This window comes from Lissotriton vulgaris, chromosome 9 (genome assembly GCF_964263255.1).
Source record: "Lissotriton vulgaris chromosome 9, aLisVul1.2, whole genome shotgun sequence".
NCBI classification, from domain to species: domain Eukaryota; kingdom Metazoa; phylum Chordata; class Amphibia; order Caudata; family Salamandridae; genus Lissotriton; species Lissotriton vulgaris.
The window spans coordinates 434012259-434030629 of record NC_141697.1 but is presented as its reverse complement, the minus strand read 5'-3'; the positions used below and the strand labels follow the sequence as shown (position 1 = coordinate 434030629).

Here is an 18371-nt window from a genome sequence, read left to right as displayed (position 1 = left end):
GCGGAGCCATCTTTGCGTTCCATAGGGCAATGCTTCCATGAATTGTTCAAGGACTATATGGTCCATTATCTCTTCTTTACTTCTTTGATTAGGTTTTAACCACTTCTCGGCTGCCATCTTTAATCTCAAATATAATGTTTTGGGGTTTTCACCCGTTACCCCTCTTTCCTTTCTAAACCGTACACGGTACGCCTCAGGGTCTAGCCCGAGATGATCAAGGATAACTTCTTTAATTTCTGCATATGGGGTGTTACCTGCATGATTAGCTACCTGGTAGGCTGCTTGAGCCTCTCCACTCAATAACGGCGCTAGAAAAAATGGCCCTTTCTCTATTGGCCAGCCACATGCCTGTGCAGCTCTCTCAAAATTGGAGAGGAATGCATCCGGGTCTTCTCCGGCAACGTATTTTTGAAGTGACACACCCGAGGGATGGGGAACGCTAGCCCTGCGGTCGGTGCTAGGACCAGGTACTTGTGCCACCTTCTGGAGGCTCTCTATTTGAGCACTGATGGCATTTTTAAAGAGCTCTCTGTCTGCATCCGCTATGGTAATCTGGTTTTTTATAGCCCATTCCAACTTATCTTGTCCCTCTATTAAATGCTGGATTACTTGTTCCATCAGGGTTTGCTGGTGGGGGTCAGGTAATCCCACTTCTGACACCACTTGTAAAGGGGAGTCAGTAATGGGCTGGACACAAGGTTTGGGCAAAGCGGGTTTTATTTTCATGTACAGTTCTTTTTTCTTAAAGTCAGTCTTTCTTTGGCGAACTCTGCTGGGTCCGTGGTGCCTACTGGGTCAGCCGCTTATCCAAGGACCGTCTTTCCCGGGGTTGGGGCTTTCGAGGGAGGCAACTCTCAGGATGACCGGAAAGAGAACAAAACAAAGAAAGGACTAATTACTTTTCCGTCCTCGTTCTTTTACTCGGGGACACCGGGGAAGTGAGGGAAACCTTTAGTGCATAGCCTTGCCGACACAGTGAAACGTAGTGAGGAAAGGGTATTTTAAAGGGTTCAGGTGGGTGCGGGATCACTAGAAGCTGAGGGTATTTTAACGCGGGAACAGTCCCCTTCTCCCCACCCAGCTCGTAAACTTGTCCCGTACCTGTCGGAGCCACACTCCTCCCTCGGGAGTGTGGCACGGCGCAACGCAGTCCCGTTGGCCTCCTGGCTCGTCTGCTTCGGTCCGTAGTACGTCTGCTTCTTCCTGGGGCACGTCTGCTTCTCGTCCTGGCTCGGCGTCCAAAGCTCCGTACTCTCGCCGGTTCGTCTTCACCAACTCCTCCGTCTTGCTCTTTCCTCCTCCTCCGGTGATGTCACACACCTCTACCTGGAAATCCGGCGTCTTATCCAATGCTGTGAAGTACACGTCATTGTGGGAGGGGCCTTCGTCCGAGACACACGGCCAGTTAAAGGGGCCGGTCTGATTTTCTTCAGCAAGTGCGTGCCACGAGCACTGTTCGTCCTGTGAGGAAGGATGAAGGGAGTCCTTATCAGTACATGTCCACCAGTCCATTTCCTTGCCGTCCCCCTGTACACTGGGCAACTCGGGCACCTCGTTACAGTCACTCTTAGGGGATTATGTAGACGTCATAAATCTGTCAAACCCATGGCCTCTACAAATGCTCGAAGTGGCTCCATTCCCCGCCCCCTGTTTGCCTTAGTTTATCTATATCTCTCTCTGGGTCTATAGTGGAGTTCATGTCTCCTCCTTGTATCAAGATCCCTGCCGGCATGGCCCCACAACGCCGACAGTGCCCCTGTGTGCATGCCCGGTGGTATAAAGCACGAAAATATTCAGGGTCTGTCCCTCCCATGTCCACGTGAGCGCTACATACCATGCCAGATCGTCACCACCAGGGGGAGAGTTGTCCTAAGCACTATTCCTGCTCCTCTGGATCCTGTTGTGTAACCCGAATGCGCTACGAGCTTGTATCCGTATCTATCCAATACTTTATATCTGCTGCCCTTAAGGTGTGTTTCTTGAAGCAGCGCAGGTAGGGGGCATTTCTATGTAGGTACTGCAAAACTATAGTACATTTAATTCGATTATCCAGACCGTTTACATTCCAAGACAGTACTCCAAGGTTGATGGCGCGCTGGTGTACCACCCAGAGCAGCGTTTTTGCACTTTGATCCTCCATTTGTGGTAAAGTTGCTTTTTCAATAACCATATATGGATCAGCCATGTCACTACGCACCCTGCAGTCTGCACTGATCCTGCAATCGACATCTGAACAAATAATAAACATTTCTGAAATAACAAAAATAACACTTCATATCCCACCTATACCTCCCCCCCCTCGCTGCTACCGGGTTCAACAACCACCCACCCCCAACTCACAGAGTGCCTGTCGCCCTTGAACTTGAGAACTAAGCAGGGGTTGGCAGGTGCTGAACAACCTGGAGCCCTGTTCCTAACCCCCCACCCCCCTGACTTCAGCTTTGTGTCTGTCGACATCACGTCAGGCCATTATTCGACTACCTTTCCCAGTGTATGTAGACCCATTCACAAAGTCTTGTTTCCCGCTTATAGTATGGTGTCTGATCTCATACATATAGTAACCTGTGTGGCACATTGACGTTGCCTTCGTAGTCCAGCCCCTCCTCTCGCGCCTGTCCTATTCAGATGAATGGTTTCCTTCTGCCGCAGATCCCTCTGGCTCGTCTTTCTGTGATCCTCGTCTACTATCTCTCTGAGAGTTGTGGCCCGCTGTGCGCCAGCCCTCCAGCAACTCCCAGGTCTCCTCTGCTGTATTAAAGTACCATGTTTTCCATTCCACTGTCAACTTTGCTGGAAACATCATCGAATATTTGTTCTCTTTGCTGGCAATTCTCTTTTGAGGCCCTTGAATGTTCTCCTCAGCCTCTGGACTTGTAGCGTGAAGTCCAGAAAGAAACAAATCAATGCATTTTCGTGGTGAAGATCTCCATGTACGCAGGCTGCCTGAAAAATAGTGTCTCTGTCCCTGAAATTATGAATCCGTGCAATAATTGTTTTGAGTGGGGCGCAAGGCTTGGGCCTGGGCCTGGGTATGGGTGCCCTGTGTGCACTCTCTATGGTAAAATAATTGGAGAATCGTTTAGGATTTAGGTAGTTTAGGATAAAGTCCTCCAGTAATAGTTCGACATGACTTCCGGGACCCCCACCACTCTAATATTGTTTCTGCGTGGCCACCCTTCATGAGCCTTCAACTTAGCAGCAATTTCCTCTTGCTGCTTTGTGAGGGACAGGACTTTTTCCTCGAGGCATTTTGTGCTGGTCTGCAAGTGTGCCAACTCTGTCTCAGTAGCGGCGACTTTGTCAGCTATTTTATGAAGATCGGCCCGCAGAAGGTTTACGCCCACCGTCAATGCATCTAGTTTGGGCTCAATCGTACCTTTCAGATCCATAATTGCCGCCATTATGGCACTCAAAGAGGGTTCTGCAGTCTCCTCCGGCTGATGTTCCTGGGCCGCTGCCGTTAGCTTCGGGAATGCGTATTGGTCCATTTTATTGGTCTGCGTCTCAGATTGTGCCTTGGCCCTCATCCGTAGATCCTGTGCAGCAATCAATGTCTTTGTTTTTGTTCTGCTTAGCTTTGAGCCCCTGGGGCATCCCTCACCATGGTTCCAGGTTCTCCCGACTCAGTGAGCCTAAAAAGGTTCAGTAGTGCTGCCCAGTACCGCTTCCCTGAACTGACCTGGGCCAACAAATTCACCAGTCACGCAGGGTCCCTGATCGGTTACCCTTCTGTGTGGCTCCTAGCTTCGGATCTCTAGCCACTGCTGTGCATTCCGCAGATGCAGGATATGGCGTTTATCTGCTCACTGTTGCGGGTGTTATGTGTTAATGCTCCAGTACTCCCTCCACCTCTATTGCACCCAGTGTGTGCGCTTTATCGTCCTCTAACTCCGTCGCTGTTCTCCGTGGCTCACCTCGCTCTTTTCTGCATTATCCCCTTCCCCGGGGCGGCAACACCTCCAACAGTACAGTTTGGAGTTTGTTGTGACCACAGCCAGACCTCTGGGGTTCACCGCAGTGGCCAGCCTCCACTCCCTGGGCCTACCGCGGCTTCTTCAGCTACCTGCTTTGCTCAGCCGCGCTTCATTGTGGCCGGGCTTAGAATGCGGGGGATGGGAATTTCTTAACAATGGCTCGTCTGTTGCACGTCTCCCCTGCAGGTGGAAAGTGTGTTGCAGGTGCCGCGTGCACCACGTTGCCTCCTGTCACCACCTCCATCCACTATGGCTCACTTCGTTCACGGCTGCAATTCTCCTTTTACGGCGTGTCCGTGCGGGCGATGTAGTCTTTTCTCTCCAGATCTGTTGCAACCACGTTCAGGCCCTGGGTGCTCACCGTGATTGCCGGCCTCAGCTCCCCATACACACCATGTCAGTTCTGGCCGCTCAGCAGTGTCCCAAGTCGGCCGGGCATTGAGTGTGTATGGGGGGATTCTTCGACGGTGGCCCAGCTGTTGCTTGCATCCACCTCGCGATGGAAGCTCGTTGCAGCCGCTTCTAGCCCTACCCCTACTCTTTGCCGTGCTGGTAATGCTGGTTAGTGTTGCAAGGGCCTTACACCTATCTATGATCCATGCCTGCTTATTTACAGTGACTCACGGGTAGTGACCAGCTCGTTACGTGCCCTCACTGTTCCTCGGTGCATCGCTGGCTTGTGGGTTCGACAGACCAGATAAATGTGTGGATATTGGGATAACTCGGGATGGAGATCCGGAGCTCCACTAAAGAGCCACCATCTTTTTCAGTTACTTAGACACGACCCCAACTGTGTCATTGTTAACATCTCTGTAGTGGCTGATTTAGGAAGTTCATCCTGTCCAACTCAACTTTGCCCAGACACTATACAAATGTTACCTCTGGGCCTTTTCTACAGCCCACAGAGCTTGTCCCTGCCCGCCATGCGATCCAACACACATGCCACATAGACTCCTGCACTTACCAGCAATCACTTTACTGTGTTAGCCAACCTGAATAACAATGACACTGATTTACAGTGAGATGGTGGGGCAAATTTCACAAGTTACATTTGTCTCAAATTAAGAATAGAGTTCGTTGTCCGACCACCATTTGTTTCATGGAAACTGCTGCTACTACATGTGATACTGTGCCAAGGAAGATGGGGCTGGTATGGTTCCTATTTTTTTTTAAAAATAATTTATTTCAAGGATAAAAAACACACACAGTTCAAGACACGTGATCGTGTTTTACAGTGACTTTCTAATACACAGTGGTCTTATACAAGGCAAGTACATTTCAACGTCAAATACAGTAAAATTTCCCATTTGCCCCTAGAATCAAGGCGGAATATTAAAAATCTTAGGATTGGGAAAAGAAGCAGTGGGAAGGCTTCCTACAGGCAGAAAAAGTTAATGTTTTTGGTTCATTGTTGCACACTGGAGATACACAAATTCTACAAGGCCAAGTCCATATTCAGAGTAGCAAATATATTAACCATTTTGAATCTTTGTATAATGATCCCGTTGAAATTCCAATCTCTTTTCATGCAATGGATAGCATCTAGAAAGTGATTATTAAGAGTGAACACCGTATTAAAGATTCATTATCAAGTACTGAAAGAGAGATAAAGGCCTAAAAACTTGGCAAGGCCCCCGACTCAGATAAAATTCCAGCTAACCTCTTTTTATCTGAAATGCCCATCTGGGACTTCTGGCATAAATACCATTACTAAAGCTATAGTGGCTGCTGCCCCCATTTATGATACATGGAGAGGAGATATTCTCAGTAAACAAAAAGGGTTCATGTAGCGATCCAACACCTACTGTTCAATTAGTTTAAAAGGGAGCATACTTGGATTGCAGACAAAGATGTACTCAGCCATCTCTAGGCGGAGTTTAGAGTGGGTGCTAGTACGTTGGATCAAATCTTCTGCTTTCTATTGATAAAATGGAAGGTGGTGGGCTTTGAAGGAGGTAGCCCTTACGTAGCCTTCGTTGATCTTTAAGCAGCATTTTTCATGGTACCCCTGGAACAACTATGGGTGGTACTTTGTGGTTTGGGAACCCTGATGGAAATTTTAATGATACTAAAGAGGCTACATACCAATAACCTTACATAGATTAGGCATTGACCAATGGAGAATTGACAAGTAAAGTCATGATACAGTAGTGGGGAGGAGGGGGGGGGCAGGCGGGCAAGGCTGAGGTCTGACCCCCACTCTGTTTTTCCTTTCTATTAATGGTTAATTAGATTCTCATTTCAATTGCACCAATGATGCCCCCATTGTGGTCGGAGAAACAGTCTTGTTTTTTGCAAACGATACCTTGCAAATGCCAAAGACGGAGATGGGTCTCAAAACTTTAATACAGAGGTTTGCCCTATATTGTTCTACCCACGACCTGGAGGTAAACGCCTGTAAGACCAAGTTAATGGTTTTTAACCCAAACAAGAAATCCAGAGGGAAGATATGTATACGTGGGAGCTACCTAAAAAAAGTGAAGGAGATTGATTACCTGGGGATAACATATTAGACTCACATTTGTGGCCGGAACAACTATTTAAAAAACTACTGTTATCCTAAAACAGAGGATTGCTCACATCTAAATTATTGAGGTAATCCTCGTACCATCCTATATTGCCAGCTATTCGGATATATAGAGCGCAAGCAATCGGTGGAGCTATCTCTGGGTCTGAACTATGGGTGCATTGTAATGTTTCTTCTTTAACCCCTTCCATGCTGATGACGGCCCCCAGCCGTCATGCACTACAGTGCTCGTGTGCTGATGACGGCTGGGGGCCATCATGACCGCACCCGCGCTGAAATCTTCAGCACAGGAGGAAAATCACGGCAGCATTGAAGGGGTTAAAGAAAGCTGAAAATAATGTCATATGGACAGAACTGTCTATGCCCCAGAGTACTGCTATGCTCCCGCAAGACTTGATTTGACAATGGAATCTATAGCTGCCCATGTTAAGTTAAGGGTCAATTTTATATTGGGTTCGGGTGTACACTAATAAAGACTTAGAACCTTACATGGAGGAACTGCACATAGTGGTTGGAAGGCAAAATATGAGTATAATACTGTGGCAGTCCTATTTTACAAATCACTTGCAGAGCTTGGCTTGCCAAAATATTGGTTAGATGTCATTATAAAAAGATTTTGGCAGTGTTTTAAGGCCAAACAACATCCATCGTCTTCCCTGAGTAGTCCGACTGACACATTTCTCATGTCCAAATAGGATTATAAATTTGAAGATTTAGACCAGATAGAAAATCCATAGCCCCCTGAAGAGGGCATGTTACATAACGTTTAGGCTTGGGACTTGATAATTGCCTCCTTTACATCCATGTGGCCAGCTCTGGGTGAAGGCAACAATGTATGTCCAGCATCTATGTTATACAAGGAGCTCGAGGGCCATCTTTTATGTTTTTTGTAAATCCTATACCAGGTCTAGTTGACCTGGTATAGGACATATTCCAATATGAAACTGCATTAAGTGCATGTAAAACAAACACTACCTTGATTGTAGTGCATGCAGTTTCAAAATATCGACATGCTCTTAGTGTGTGAGGAACAAGGTGGTGAAAAGAAGCCAAGACATCATGCTGAGATAACATGGAATGGCTGCACATTGTGTATGTGATGGGAAAACATGATAAATTTGCAGTTGATTTTTATATTTTAATAAAATGTGGTTTTAAATTTTTAACCTGTATTGCCATCAACTGTTTCTAATGTATTGTTGATGAATATGACACGTTAGTTTGCATGCGTTTACAACTCATGCTATTACAACGCAGTCATTACAACAACCGCGTTGTTACATCGCATACCTTTATAGGGCAAGTCGGAACAACGACTTGCTATAGGGGAGGCGCCGGATGTTGGAATAATGATGTTTACCATTGTTGATGGATCATTTTATCCGATCTGGCTGAATAAAGGAAAGAAGACTCAGGATGGCTCTCAGCCATGATGATATTAACAACAGAAGGGCTGATGAACCTTAGAATCATGAATTGGTTTAGGGCCATAAAGTAAAAATAAGAAAGCCCCCCTCACAGCCTATAGTTACTGCTCTAAACAGAAAGCAGATGTGTGAGCGCTACTAAATTGTGTACTGGTGTAGGAAAATTACACCATGACAAATTCAGCGTATTTCAATGGATTGTCCTAAACCCAGATCTAGCTCAGAAACAGCTGGCAGAACAAGGATCTCGGTCATTCCAGCATGGATAAATATTACAAGCTTGGCTTTAATCACATTTTCAAAGATTAACTGAAAAAGGCAAATGCTTGTTTTCATTTTAGCTATTTCATTTGTACTTCCATGACATGGGTTTACTCAGTAGTGCTGCCACATATTAAAAGTACTTATTCAAACACGTCTTTTCGGGTATGTTTCATGGTGGCGAAGTATTATCCCTACTTATAGCTACTTTATAAAAACACTGACCTCTTTCTTGGATGAGAATGTGAAAGATTAAATGAAGGTTTTTCCAAATAGTGCTTAATTTGAAATCTTAATCTAACCAGAGGATACATTAAATGCCAGACTGATTTGTAATAGAGCCAACTACATTAAATAAACAAGCACTATGTGAATCCAATACTGTATTTTTTGCATGACATAGTAATGGTGGACCGATCCTTGTTAGATTCCAGGCAGATCGATGGCAGTTCTAAGCTACTGACTGGACAGTAATCAGTGCAGGCAGCAAATGATAATTACCCGGGATTCTTTGGCTCACTGTCACGTGAACTTCCGCCCTTCAGTTTTCTAACCAGCTTCTCACTGCTGCGTCTAATTGAAGCTCGGAGTTTGCTAAAGGAACCACTGCGCTTTAATGATCCAGTTCCATCCTGAAAAAAACGTGAACAAACATGAAACTGCAGAACATTCTGAAACAAAAGCTCCCCTTCTGGTATTCAAGTAGACACCCTTCTTCTCGATTACCAGAGAATACCAGATATGTAGAATCACCTGAATTGGATGTTCAGATCAAATTTTTGGAGCCTATCAACACATGATAGTCATGCAAGTCTGGTATACTACCAGTGACAAGTCTATGTCTACAGTTAAGGTACTGAACAAACATCTGACAGATCATTTAAATTACTCCTATACTGCCTTGTCATTGCTTTGCCTCCATTATAATGGATTGTGAAAAGCATGACTGACAAGATGGTGAAGGCGATTTATTGTGCTTTATTTGGCTTTTCTTTTAAATCCCAGTAAGTAAAACAGCAAATTATACAGCCAATATAACAAGCAAAATATAAAACGTGTCCTTTTAAGACCCAAGCAGAACTGCAACATATTCTGGTGTACGATTCCCACAATGCTGCAACAATCCAGCAGTAACGTTTTTGTATTGTAAAACTACTACATATTGTTTTGTTAAAGTGTTAAACTCTGGAAAGGTTTTAGTTGCAGATTTAAAAGCAACCAGTCCAAGTAATCTAGCAGTCGAAAGTGTATTTCGCAGCTTACACCTTTGCTCTAGAGTATCTTTGGGATTTGCTGTATTCTCCCTGCTCTTACATTAGCCTCCACAACAGGCTCCCTCTCTTATATCTCCTTTACGCGCAATGATTATTTTATTGCTAGTTAGACATACCATGCCCTGTTAGGTTTCTGCATTGTTTAGATTGTGGTATATCTTTGCATTTGTATTGCATGCAGCACTTGGACTTATTTCAAGAAATTCCTCTGTTAACTGCTCAGGACTTCGCACAGACTAACTAAAGAAGTTTTAGTCTAGTCAATATGCCTGTTTTTTTCTGAATTGTAGTGCACATGTGATCAACATACATGCAAACCTTTTGGGCGGCCATAGCACAGAGTTTCAATGGTTGTCCTATATGGTATATATATACTTAATGTCATGGGGTAAACCTAGCCCGTGTACAAGGTGGGTATGGAGTTCCTCTGTAATAGTATGTAAGGACATTTGGAACATGAAAAGGTAGTCTGGACGCTGGGGACCACTATTGTGTGAGGGGAGGAGAGGGAATTCTCCTTGTTGGAACTAGAGCTCTCACATACCCAGCAAGCTAGGTGTCATGCTTCATCATTTGAGCCTGCCCCTCGTTAGGTTGGCACTGCAATACCCGACGGGCACCCGGAACCGGGGCTCTTTATCAGGGATCTAATGTTCCCTCCTTTTGTCTAACATAAACCTAGCCCCCCATCATCGTAAATACCGGTCTTGCAATTTAGTCATCTCAGCCAAAAGCTTGCATTTAAGCCAGCGTAGTTCTTTCAAACATGACTCTCATTCCCACTTTCCACTTTTCAAGAAGGCTGTCCCTACAAATCCACCACCTCTGGTTTTGAATCAAACATGTACACAACTTTTACCAACCTTCTACGTTTCTCAAAAAGAAATCTGGTAAGGGACGAATAAACGGCTCCATAACATCAATTATGGAATTAATTTAACTATATGAATTCTGGAAGGTATAGTATTGGCTCACCTCAAATGAAACACCTGCACTAATGTGATGGGTCACAATGGGTTACAGAAGAAGAAATTGGACTGGAATAATTTGAGGTTAAATTATCTGTTATAACTGGGTATAAAGATCAGGGGACCTGTTGTGCTTTGTGTTCCTGGACATGCAGTCATAATTAAAAAACATGTTTATTGATCCTAAACACAGTTTCAAGAACAGTCAACAAGTTGGTAATTTGCAGAGAGTTTGGGATACAGAGGATCCCTACAAGTTAAGCATCCAGACATATGTGTTTGTTTTGAAAAATGAAAATCAGAAATTGTGAGAATACAAAGGCAGAAAAGTTTGGAAGATTTAGCACACATGCATGTTTTTCTAAAACATCACCACAATTCCTAAGTTGTAGAATCTATACACAAGATGCATATTGAGAAGATATTTGTTATGAATAGGCATAATACTGTTGTTCGTCAAAAGCAGATTCAAACTAATATATGACTGCGACACTAAGGTTTGTTATCTAACAGGAAAAATTAGACAGTTGGAAAAGTAACAAGCAGCAAAGGCTGAAACCAACTAAACTATGCACAGTGAAATTCTGTTATAATGATTAGTATTGGTTGGTAAATCCAAATTACCGTCCTCAAACAACCCCTGAAAAAAGCAGTAGCCCTGTATGTTTGAAAAGCAGCAAGTCAACAAATGTTACTCCTTTTTTAAACATACAAGATTCTTTGGCTTTTAACCGCATAAAAATAAACAATGCCAAAATTACTTGCATTTGGTATTGCTGTCTGTATTGAGAAGCATATATTTTTGGCATTCTTGTTTCCGATCGAGTAAGGATTATGTTACCTACCCTGTAAACATCTGTTTTTGGCATGTAGAGCTGTAGATTCACATGCTTTGCATACTCCTGCCATCTAGTGTTGGGTCCGGATATTTGCAAGTTGTTATTCTTCGAAGAAGTCTTTTCCAGTCCCGAGGTAAGGTAACTCCTCCTTTTGGTGATAGTGTGCATGGGCATCAACTGCATTGTTAGATTGTTTTCCAGCAAGGGAGTGAGAATGGAGTAAATAAGTATAGTATAGAGATGTCCATGTGTGTACAATATGAATAGTAATAATAACTACTGTAATGACCATAGGTGTCCAGGGAGGACTCATGTGAATCTCCAAGTCTAGATGCCAAGAACAGATGCTTACAAGGTAAGTAACATAATCTGTTAGAGGCATGTGTGCGGTAGATACACATGCTTTACATAGACTGTATAGTAGTACTCACCCAAAGCGGTGGCTAACCAGTGGACGTTGCCATTGTTTGAAAAAAGTGTTGTTAGGACTGCCTGTCCTACATTAGCTTGTAGACGTGCTAATACATCCACAAAATAGTGTTTAGTAAATGTGTGTGGTGTAACCATGTAGCTGTTTAACAAATGTCAGCTATAGGAATGTTACCTAAAAAGGCAATCGATGCTCCTGTTTTACGAGTAGAATGTGCTCTAGGAGGTATAGACAAAATACTTTTGGCTTTGATATAACATGTTTGAATACATTTAACTATCCATCTAGAAATACCAGATTTAGAGACAGGTTTCCCCTTAGGAGGGGGAACGAAGGCAAAAAAAAAAAAGTTATTTTGCAAAAATCTTTTGTTCTATCAATATAACACAATAATGGTCTTTTGATATCTAATGTCTGTATAACTCTTTTTGATACAGAATATGGTTCAGGGGAGAGAACAGGTAACTCAACTGACTGGTTAGTATGAAAGGCAGAGACTACTTTTGGAAGGAACTGTGGGTTAGCGTGAAAAACCACTCTGTCTCAGTGGAGTTGGAAAAATGGTTCTTCTAAGGCTTGCGCCTGAAGCTCACTGATCCGTCTTAATGAAGTGATTGCAATCAAGAAAGCAACCTTTCAAGTAAGGAATTGCAGAGGGCAATTGTGCAGTGGTTCAAAAGGTGGACCCATTAGTCTTGTTAGAACATTATTAAGATTCCATGCGGGTGGAACTTTTGTGGTGTCACTCTTTTAAGGGCTTCCATAAAGGCTTTAATTACTGCCACTCTGAACAAGTGTTGCCTATTTTTGAAGATATGCAGCCACTGCTGCAAGGTGTAGGCGTATGGACGTGTATGCAAGGCCTGAAAGTTGTAGAGGCAATAGATAACCGATGATTTGTTGAATAGAAGCATCTAGTGGTTCAATTGTTTGGTTATTACAATATATACCAAACCTTTTCCACTTTGCTGCATAGCATGCTCTAGTGGTAGATTTCTGGCTTGTTTAAGAATGGTCATGCAATCTGATGGTAGATTTAGGTATCCAAACTCTATGTCTTCAGAAGCCAAATCGCTAGGTTGAGCTCCTTGTGGTTTGGATGTCAGATTTCTCCATGGTTCTGAGTGAGAAGGTTTGAGGTGAGGTGAAGCTTCTGGTGTGGAACTATTGAAAGTTCCAGTAGTGTAGTGAACCATGGTTGACGAGCCCATGTGGGAGCTATTAAAATGAGGGTGAGAGATGTTTGCCCAAGCTTCTGAACCAGAAGTGGAGGGAGAGGGAGAGGTGGAAAGGCATAAGTAAATGTATCTATCCAGTTTATCCATAGAGCACTGCCTTTGGATAGAGGTTGTGAGAACCTGGAGGTGAAGTTTGGACATTTTGTGTTCTGAGCTGCTGCAAAGAGATCTATTTGTGGAAACCCCCATTTGTGGAAGTATGGGAGGAGAATTTAGGGGTAGTTCCCACTCGTTGACTTGTTGTCACATCCTGCTGAGGAGGTCATCAAATTAGTTGTCTGTCCCTGGAAGGTGTTCCGCTAGCAGTTGGATTTTGTGATGTACTGCCTGACACCAAATGGTCTAAAAAAGGAGTGATAACGGTAGGGAGTGTCCCCACCATTTTATACATTGTACATAGCCGTCATATTGTCCGTCCACAGTAGGACAACTTCCCCCATCAGATGAGGTAGAAATGCTTTTAGCTCTAGGTGAACAGCTAGAAGCTCTAGGTAGATGATGTGCAGATTATTGTGTTTGTTGTCTCGTAGACCCTGAATTGTTACATGTTGTAGATGGGCACACCACCCTGTGAAGGATGCGCCCGCTGTGAGCACAATCTGTGGAACAGGTCAATAAAGGGCCGCTCTTTTGATATGTTTTGTGTGTTCCATCACTGCAGGGAGTGGTGGATGCGGCCGTCTGCCAACACTAGATCTTTTACCGGATAGTGTGATTGATTCCGCTGACATGCTAAGCATTCCTGTAGATGACGCATGTTTAATTTAGCATGAGGTAGTATGTCAATGCATGAAGCCATCAACCCTAGAAGTGCATGAAACTTTTCACTGTTAGATACTGGTTGCTTTGGAAATGTAGTAGCAGTGTTTGAAAATTGTGAATCCTTTCTGCATTTGGATAGGCTAAACCTGTTTGAGTGTTTAGCATAGCACCTAAATAGGGTTGGAGCTGTAAGGGTTGAAGATGAGAGTTTTGAGCATTGACTGTGAATCCTAATTGATAAAGATTTATGGTAATTCAAGCGTGTTGGCTTTGATGAGCCAACCACCTAGATATGGGTAACATGAATGTGTTGCCTTCTTGAATGGGCTGCTACTACTGCTAGACATTTGGTGAATACTCTAGGTGCAGTAGTGACTCTGAATGGGAGTACCTTGAATTGATAGTGTTGTTCTGCTACCACAAATCCGAGGTATTTGGTATGTGCTGGGTAAATAGAGATGTGAAAGTATGTGTCCTTTAAGTCTAGTGTTAACATAAAGTTGCCTTGCTGTAAGAGGGGAAGCACCTGTTGAAGTGTGACCATATGGAAGGGTTCTGACCATATGTATAATTTTAGAGGCCTGAGATCTAATATTGGTTGTAGAGAACAATCCTTTGTTGGGATTAGGAAGCAAAGTGAGTAAACCCCTGATCCTTGGTGTTGTATTGGAACTGATTCTATAGCTCCTTTTGTACTTCTTTTGTGTGCATTTGTTGGTGCTCTAGAGAGAGTTTGTGAATGCGAGGTGGAATATTGGGAGGATTGCTGGTGAGCTCCAGGCAATAACCATGTTGGATAATGTCAAACACCCATTTGTCTGATGCTATTGATTGCCAAATGGAAAGAAATAGAGGGCGTCTTCCCAAGACAGGTGTATGATAATCGGGGGAAATTGTTATCAAGCTTGTTGGGAGAGGAACGTGTTGGTGTACCTCTACCTTTGAAATTGTTTACTCTGTAACTACCTTTGCAAAAATCCTCTAGAGGGGGAGGATTGACTTTGAGGTGTATAGGAGGAATGTGTTGGCATCTGTGGGGGTACTTTTTGAGCCTCCCTTATAAAATGAGCAGCATAAGGAGTCTCTGTTAGAAGGTGACTGTAGTGCTCCCAAGGATTTTACCACTTCAGGGACTTTTTTTCATTTTTTAAAGAGATTCAGCTACTTGAGGGCCACAAAAATGTTCTTTGTCAAAGGGAGCATTAAGTATTGTTTGTTTCACCTCTGGTTTAAACCCAGAGATTCGCAGCCATGTGTGTCTTCTGAGGAGAATACTGGTGTTAACTATTCTGGATGCAGTATCAGCAGCGTCTAACGCACACCTAATGGAGGAGTTGGAACGTAGTTTTCTTTCCTGCATTAGTTCCTGCCCTCTTTTCCTATGCTCCTCTGGGAGATATTGGAGTAACTCCTACATTTTGTTGCAGTGGGCGCTATCATACCTAGCCAAAAGACCTTGTGTATTGGCTATGCGCCAATGATTGGCTAATTGTGCAGCCATTCTTTTGCCTGAGGCATCTATTAGCTTGGACTCTTTGTCTGGAAAGGTGAATCACCTCAAGTTTGTGAATTTGCTCTTTTACGAGCATTGGACATGACTAAAGAATCTAAAGGCTCTTAATAAAAATTGGGCCAGATGGTTGGGGTATATATGCTTTTATCAACCCTGGTTGTTCTAATACATGCCCGTACTGGATCTTTAAAAATGTATTCCGCAGGTCTTAGGAGTGGTCCCCAATGTTTCAAATAAAAAACCTTCTTCTAAAGATTCTTGGTGTAAAGTGACTCCTTGGTATGTGGCTGCCCTGGCAATTAACTCCTGATATTAAGTGTTGTCATCAGGAGGGGAAGGTTTTGCAGGGTATAGATCTGGATCTGTGTCTTTAGTAGGATCTATATTATCATCCCATGGATCTGGTGTTAGTGGATCATCCCCAGCCCCTGCATTCAATCTGTACAAATAGAGCCCTCTGGTGTTTTGTCTAGAGGATCTGATTCTGGTATCAGAGGTATTGGTCCTTTTAGAGGGATTTTATATACTGTATCCTGGAAACTAAGATTTTTTCTCTTGGAGGGTGGTATCACTGGCTTTGTTGTAATATGTCCAGTGTCTGGATTATTATAAATGCTCTTTTGTTTTAGACCCAGCTTTTCTTGCACAGTTTCCAGAATTTACTCCAGAGGCTTCTGAGGAGCATCTTTCTGCGCTTTACGATTTTGGTTGCGAGCCAGGTTTGTCATATTTGTCTTTCGGAACTTATGTTTTAGGTGCCGAAGTTGTGGTATCTTGACTGGAGGCTGAGCTGGAAGACTTGACATGTGCTTATAGTGCCAAGTCAGATGGCAGGCATTGGAAGCAGAGTCTTGGTGCCTACCATGGCCACATAACAGTGGTGGCCTGCAAGACTTATGTTTAGTGGAAGGAGGTTTTGTCGGCATAGGGGCTTTGGTACTCACATCACCTTGACCTGCTGGGATATAATGGGATTCCAGTTCTGTCTCCAGCTCGGAATCAGAGTCTTGGACGGAGAAGGCCTCTTTTTCTTCTGATGCGGGTGCTTCCATTTTGTCCTGTGTCTTCGATACTTTGTCGCTGCATTTCATTTTGTCAAGCCAGACAGTCCCGGATGTTTTTTTAAATTGAAATTAGCAGCAGGTGTCAGCCTTCTTCCTTGTGCTCTGGGGACAGGCACAGGTTACAGACCTTGTGAAGGTCGGTGCACGGATATCTGGAGTAGCACCAAGGGCAAAAATTGGAACAAAGTCTGTTCCATCAGCAGATTACTCAATGATATGTGTCCGAGAAGAAGTGAAATGAAACTGGCTAGGCCCGAAGGCCGCGTTTGGGGTTCTCTCCATCCAACTCGGAAAGTTTCCTGATTTTCAACAGGTGGAGAATGGGAATATGCGTTCGAAACAATAGCGACATGGGTACAGCGAGTTGGGAACCGAAGGGATCCCAACGAACGGTCTCGAACCAGAGCACAGCAAACCACTTCTGAACCCAATGGCAGAAAGAAAATAATTTAACAATGGAGTTGATGCCCATGTGCACTATCACCGAAAGGAGGAGTCACCTTACTTCGTGCCTGGAAAATACTTCTTCAAATAAAAACATCTTGCAAACAACTAGACCCAAAAATAAATGGCAGGAGTACGCAAAGCATGTATATATACAGCACAAATGCCTCAAACCAGTATTTCAGTATGCACTGAGAAGCACAGATTTCTAGGTTTTCTTGCTTCCTATCGAGATCAGAATGTGTGAGCAAATTATGAGCCTAGCCCATTTCTTTGCAATACGAACTGGATGTGATTTCATGATCAGTCATGACAATCAACTGCAGATAATTGGAATATACTACAGCAAGAGCTATATACTAGTAGCACTGATGATGTAAGGGGAATTTTATTTCACTTAATGACCACAACGAAAACGGGCACCATGTGTACAACAGAGTGAGTTGAGCAGGAGCAGATTCGAATACTGCTGAAAAATGAGTCAGGGTCATTATGCCAGAATTTCACTGAATCTACCACCCAAAAAAGCTACTGCATGGACACAGAATGAGAGAACAAATATTCCCAAGCAGACAATAGAGACACAGACACTGGTCAGTTGGAATGAGTTTATTAGAAGTTAGAGAGAGACAGGTACACGGATCACTGAACACTCAGATTAGTGGCAAAAGCACAGTAGCAAACATTTCACACAGACTAATCAGCTGTTCTAGTTCTGAATAACAAGAATTCAGTATTGATATTAACCACCTTATAAATTCTTTTAATTAGAATATGACGCACATGCCTTATTTCTAGAAATCAGTGACGGTCCACACCATGCCATGTTTAATCCTGTGTATGCTTTTTTAAGGTAACCGTGTCATAATGAAAAGCTAGCTATTGACATCTTTCTTAATTATTTAGCTGCAGATTGCACGGTAACTGGTTGTAACAGAACACATTTTGCATGACTGATTACATTTCCAAAAGGCTACAAATGTACAGAAATAAGAAAATTCATTGGTGGGAAAGGAGGACACCAGCACTGAAGGAGTGGCCAGGATACAGGAGGTGTGTTGTGGCTCAGACAGGAATCCTAAAGGGGTAGCTAAGACAGTAGTCAGTACTGGAGAGAGAAGGTAAAGCTTGTAGATGCTGCACGCCCATCATGCAGGAGACAGTATAAGTATCACACAAGGCATCTAGGCCTGCCAGACAGAAATGGAGAAAGAGAGAAAAAACTGAATGAAACTGTTGGAATAATGTCAACAGTTTTTTTTATTTGCCTTTAGTTTTGTACAGGTAAGTCAACAGTATTTCTAGGTCATCAGACTACCGATTTAGCAGGCATAGTTGAGTGTGCTTCATTGTCTGAGGGTCAATGAAGTATACAGCGAATTCAGCATACTTTACCTACTTGCATCTAGATATTCAATCATAATATACAAGATTCAATAATTAATTTTTGACTTTTTCTATTAATATGACGATGGGTTTATTATTTTCAGACATCACTTGTAAGTTCATATGCAGATGTGTAAGCAATGAAAATAATTTGAAAAATGTGTTCATCATAAAAGAAATGCAGGAAACATTTTTTGTTTTGTGGAAATTGGCTGGCAACTGAGTTAAGCTGCGCAGTTTGCTTTGCATCCATCAATTCTTAGT

The 18371-nt window shown here is 43.3% G+C and overlaps 1 protein-coding gene across 6 annotated transcripts in view; it reads right to left on the bottom strand.

Moving 5' to 3' along the window:
- The window catches only part of KLC1 (kinesin light chain 1), a 405752-nt gene that overhangs the window by 38084 nt on the left and 349297 nt on the right, over window positions 1-18371 (bottom strand). For 4 of the 6 annotated variants that reach the window (XM_086937867.1, XM_086937865.1, XM_086937866.1 and 1 more), the window contains exon 14: window positions 8691-8821. In XM_086937867.1, the coding sequence (XP_086793993.1) occupies window positions 8691-8821 (131 nt within the window). Of the gene's footprint in view, window positions 1-8690; window positions 8822-17315; window positions 17912-18371 lie in introns of those variants that run through there. The other 2 variants (XM_086937869.1, XM_086937870.1) reach the window with 1 other exon arrangement.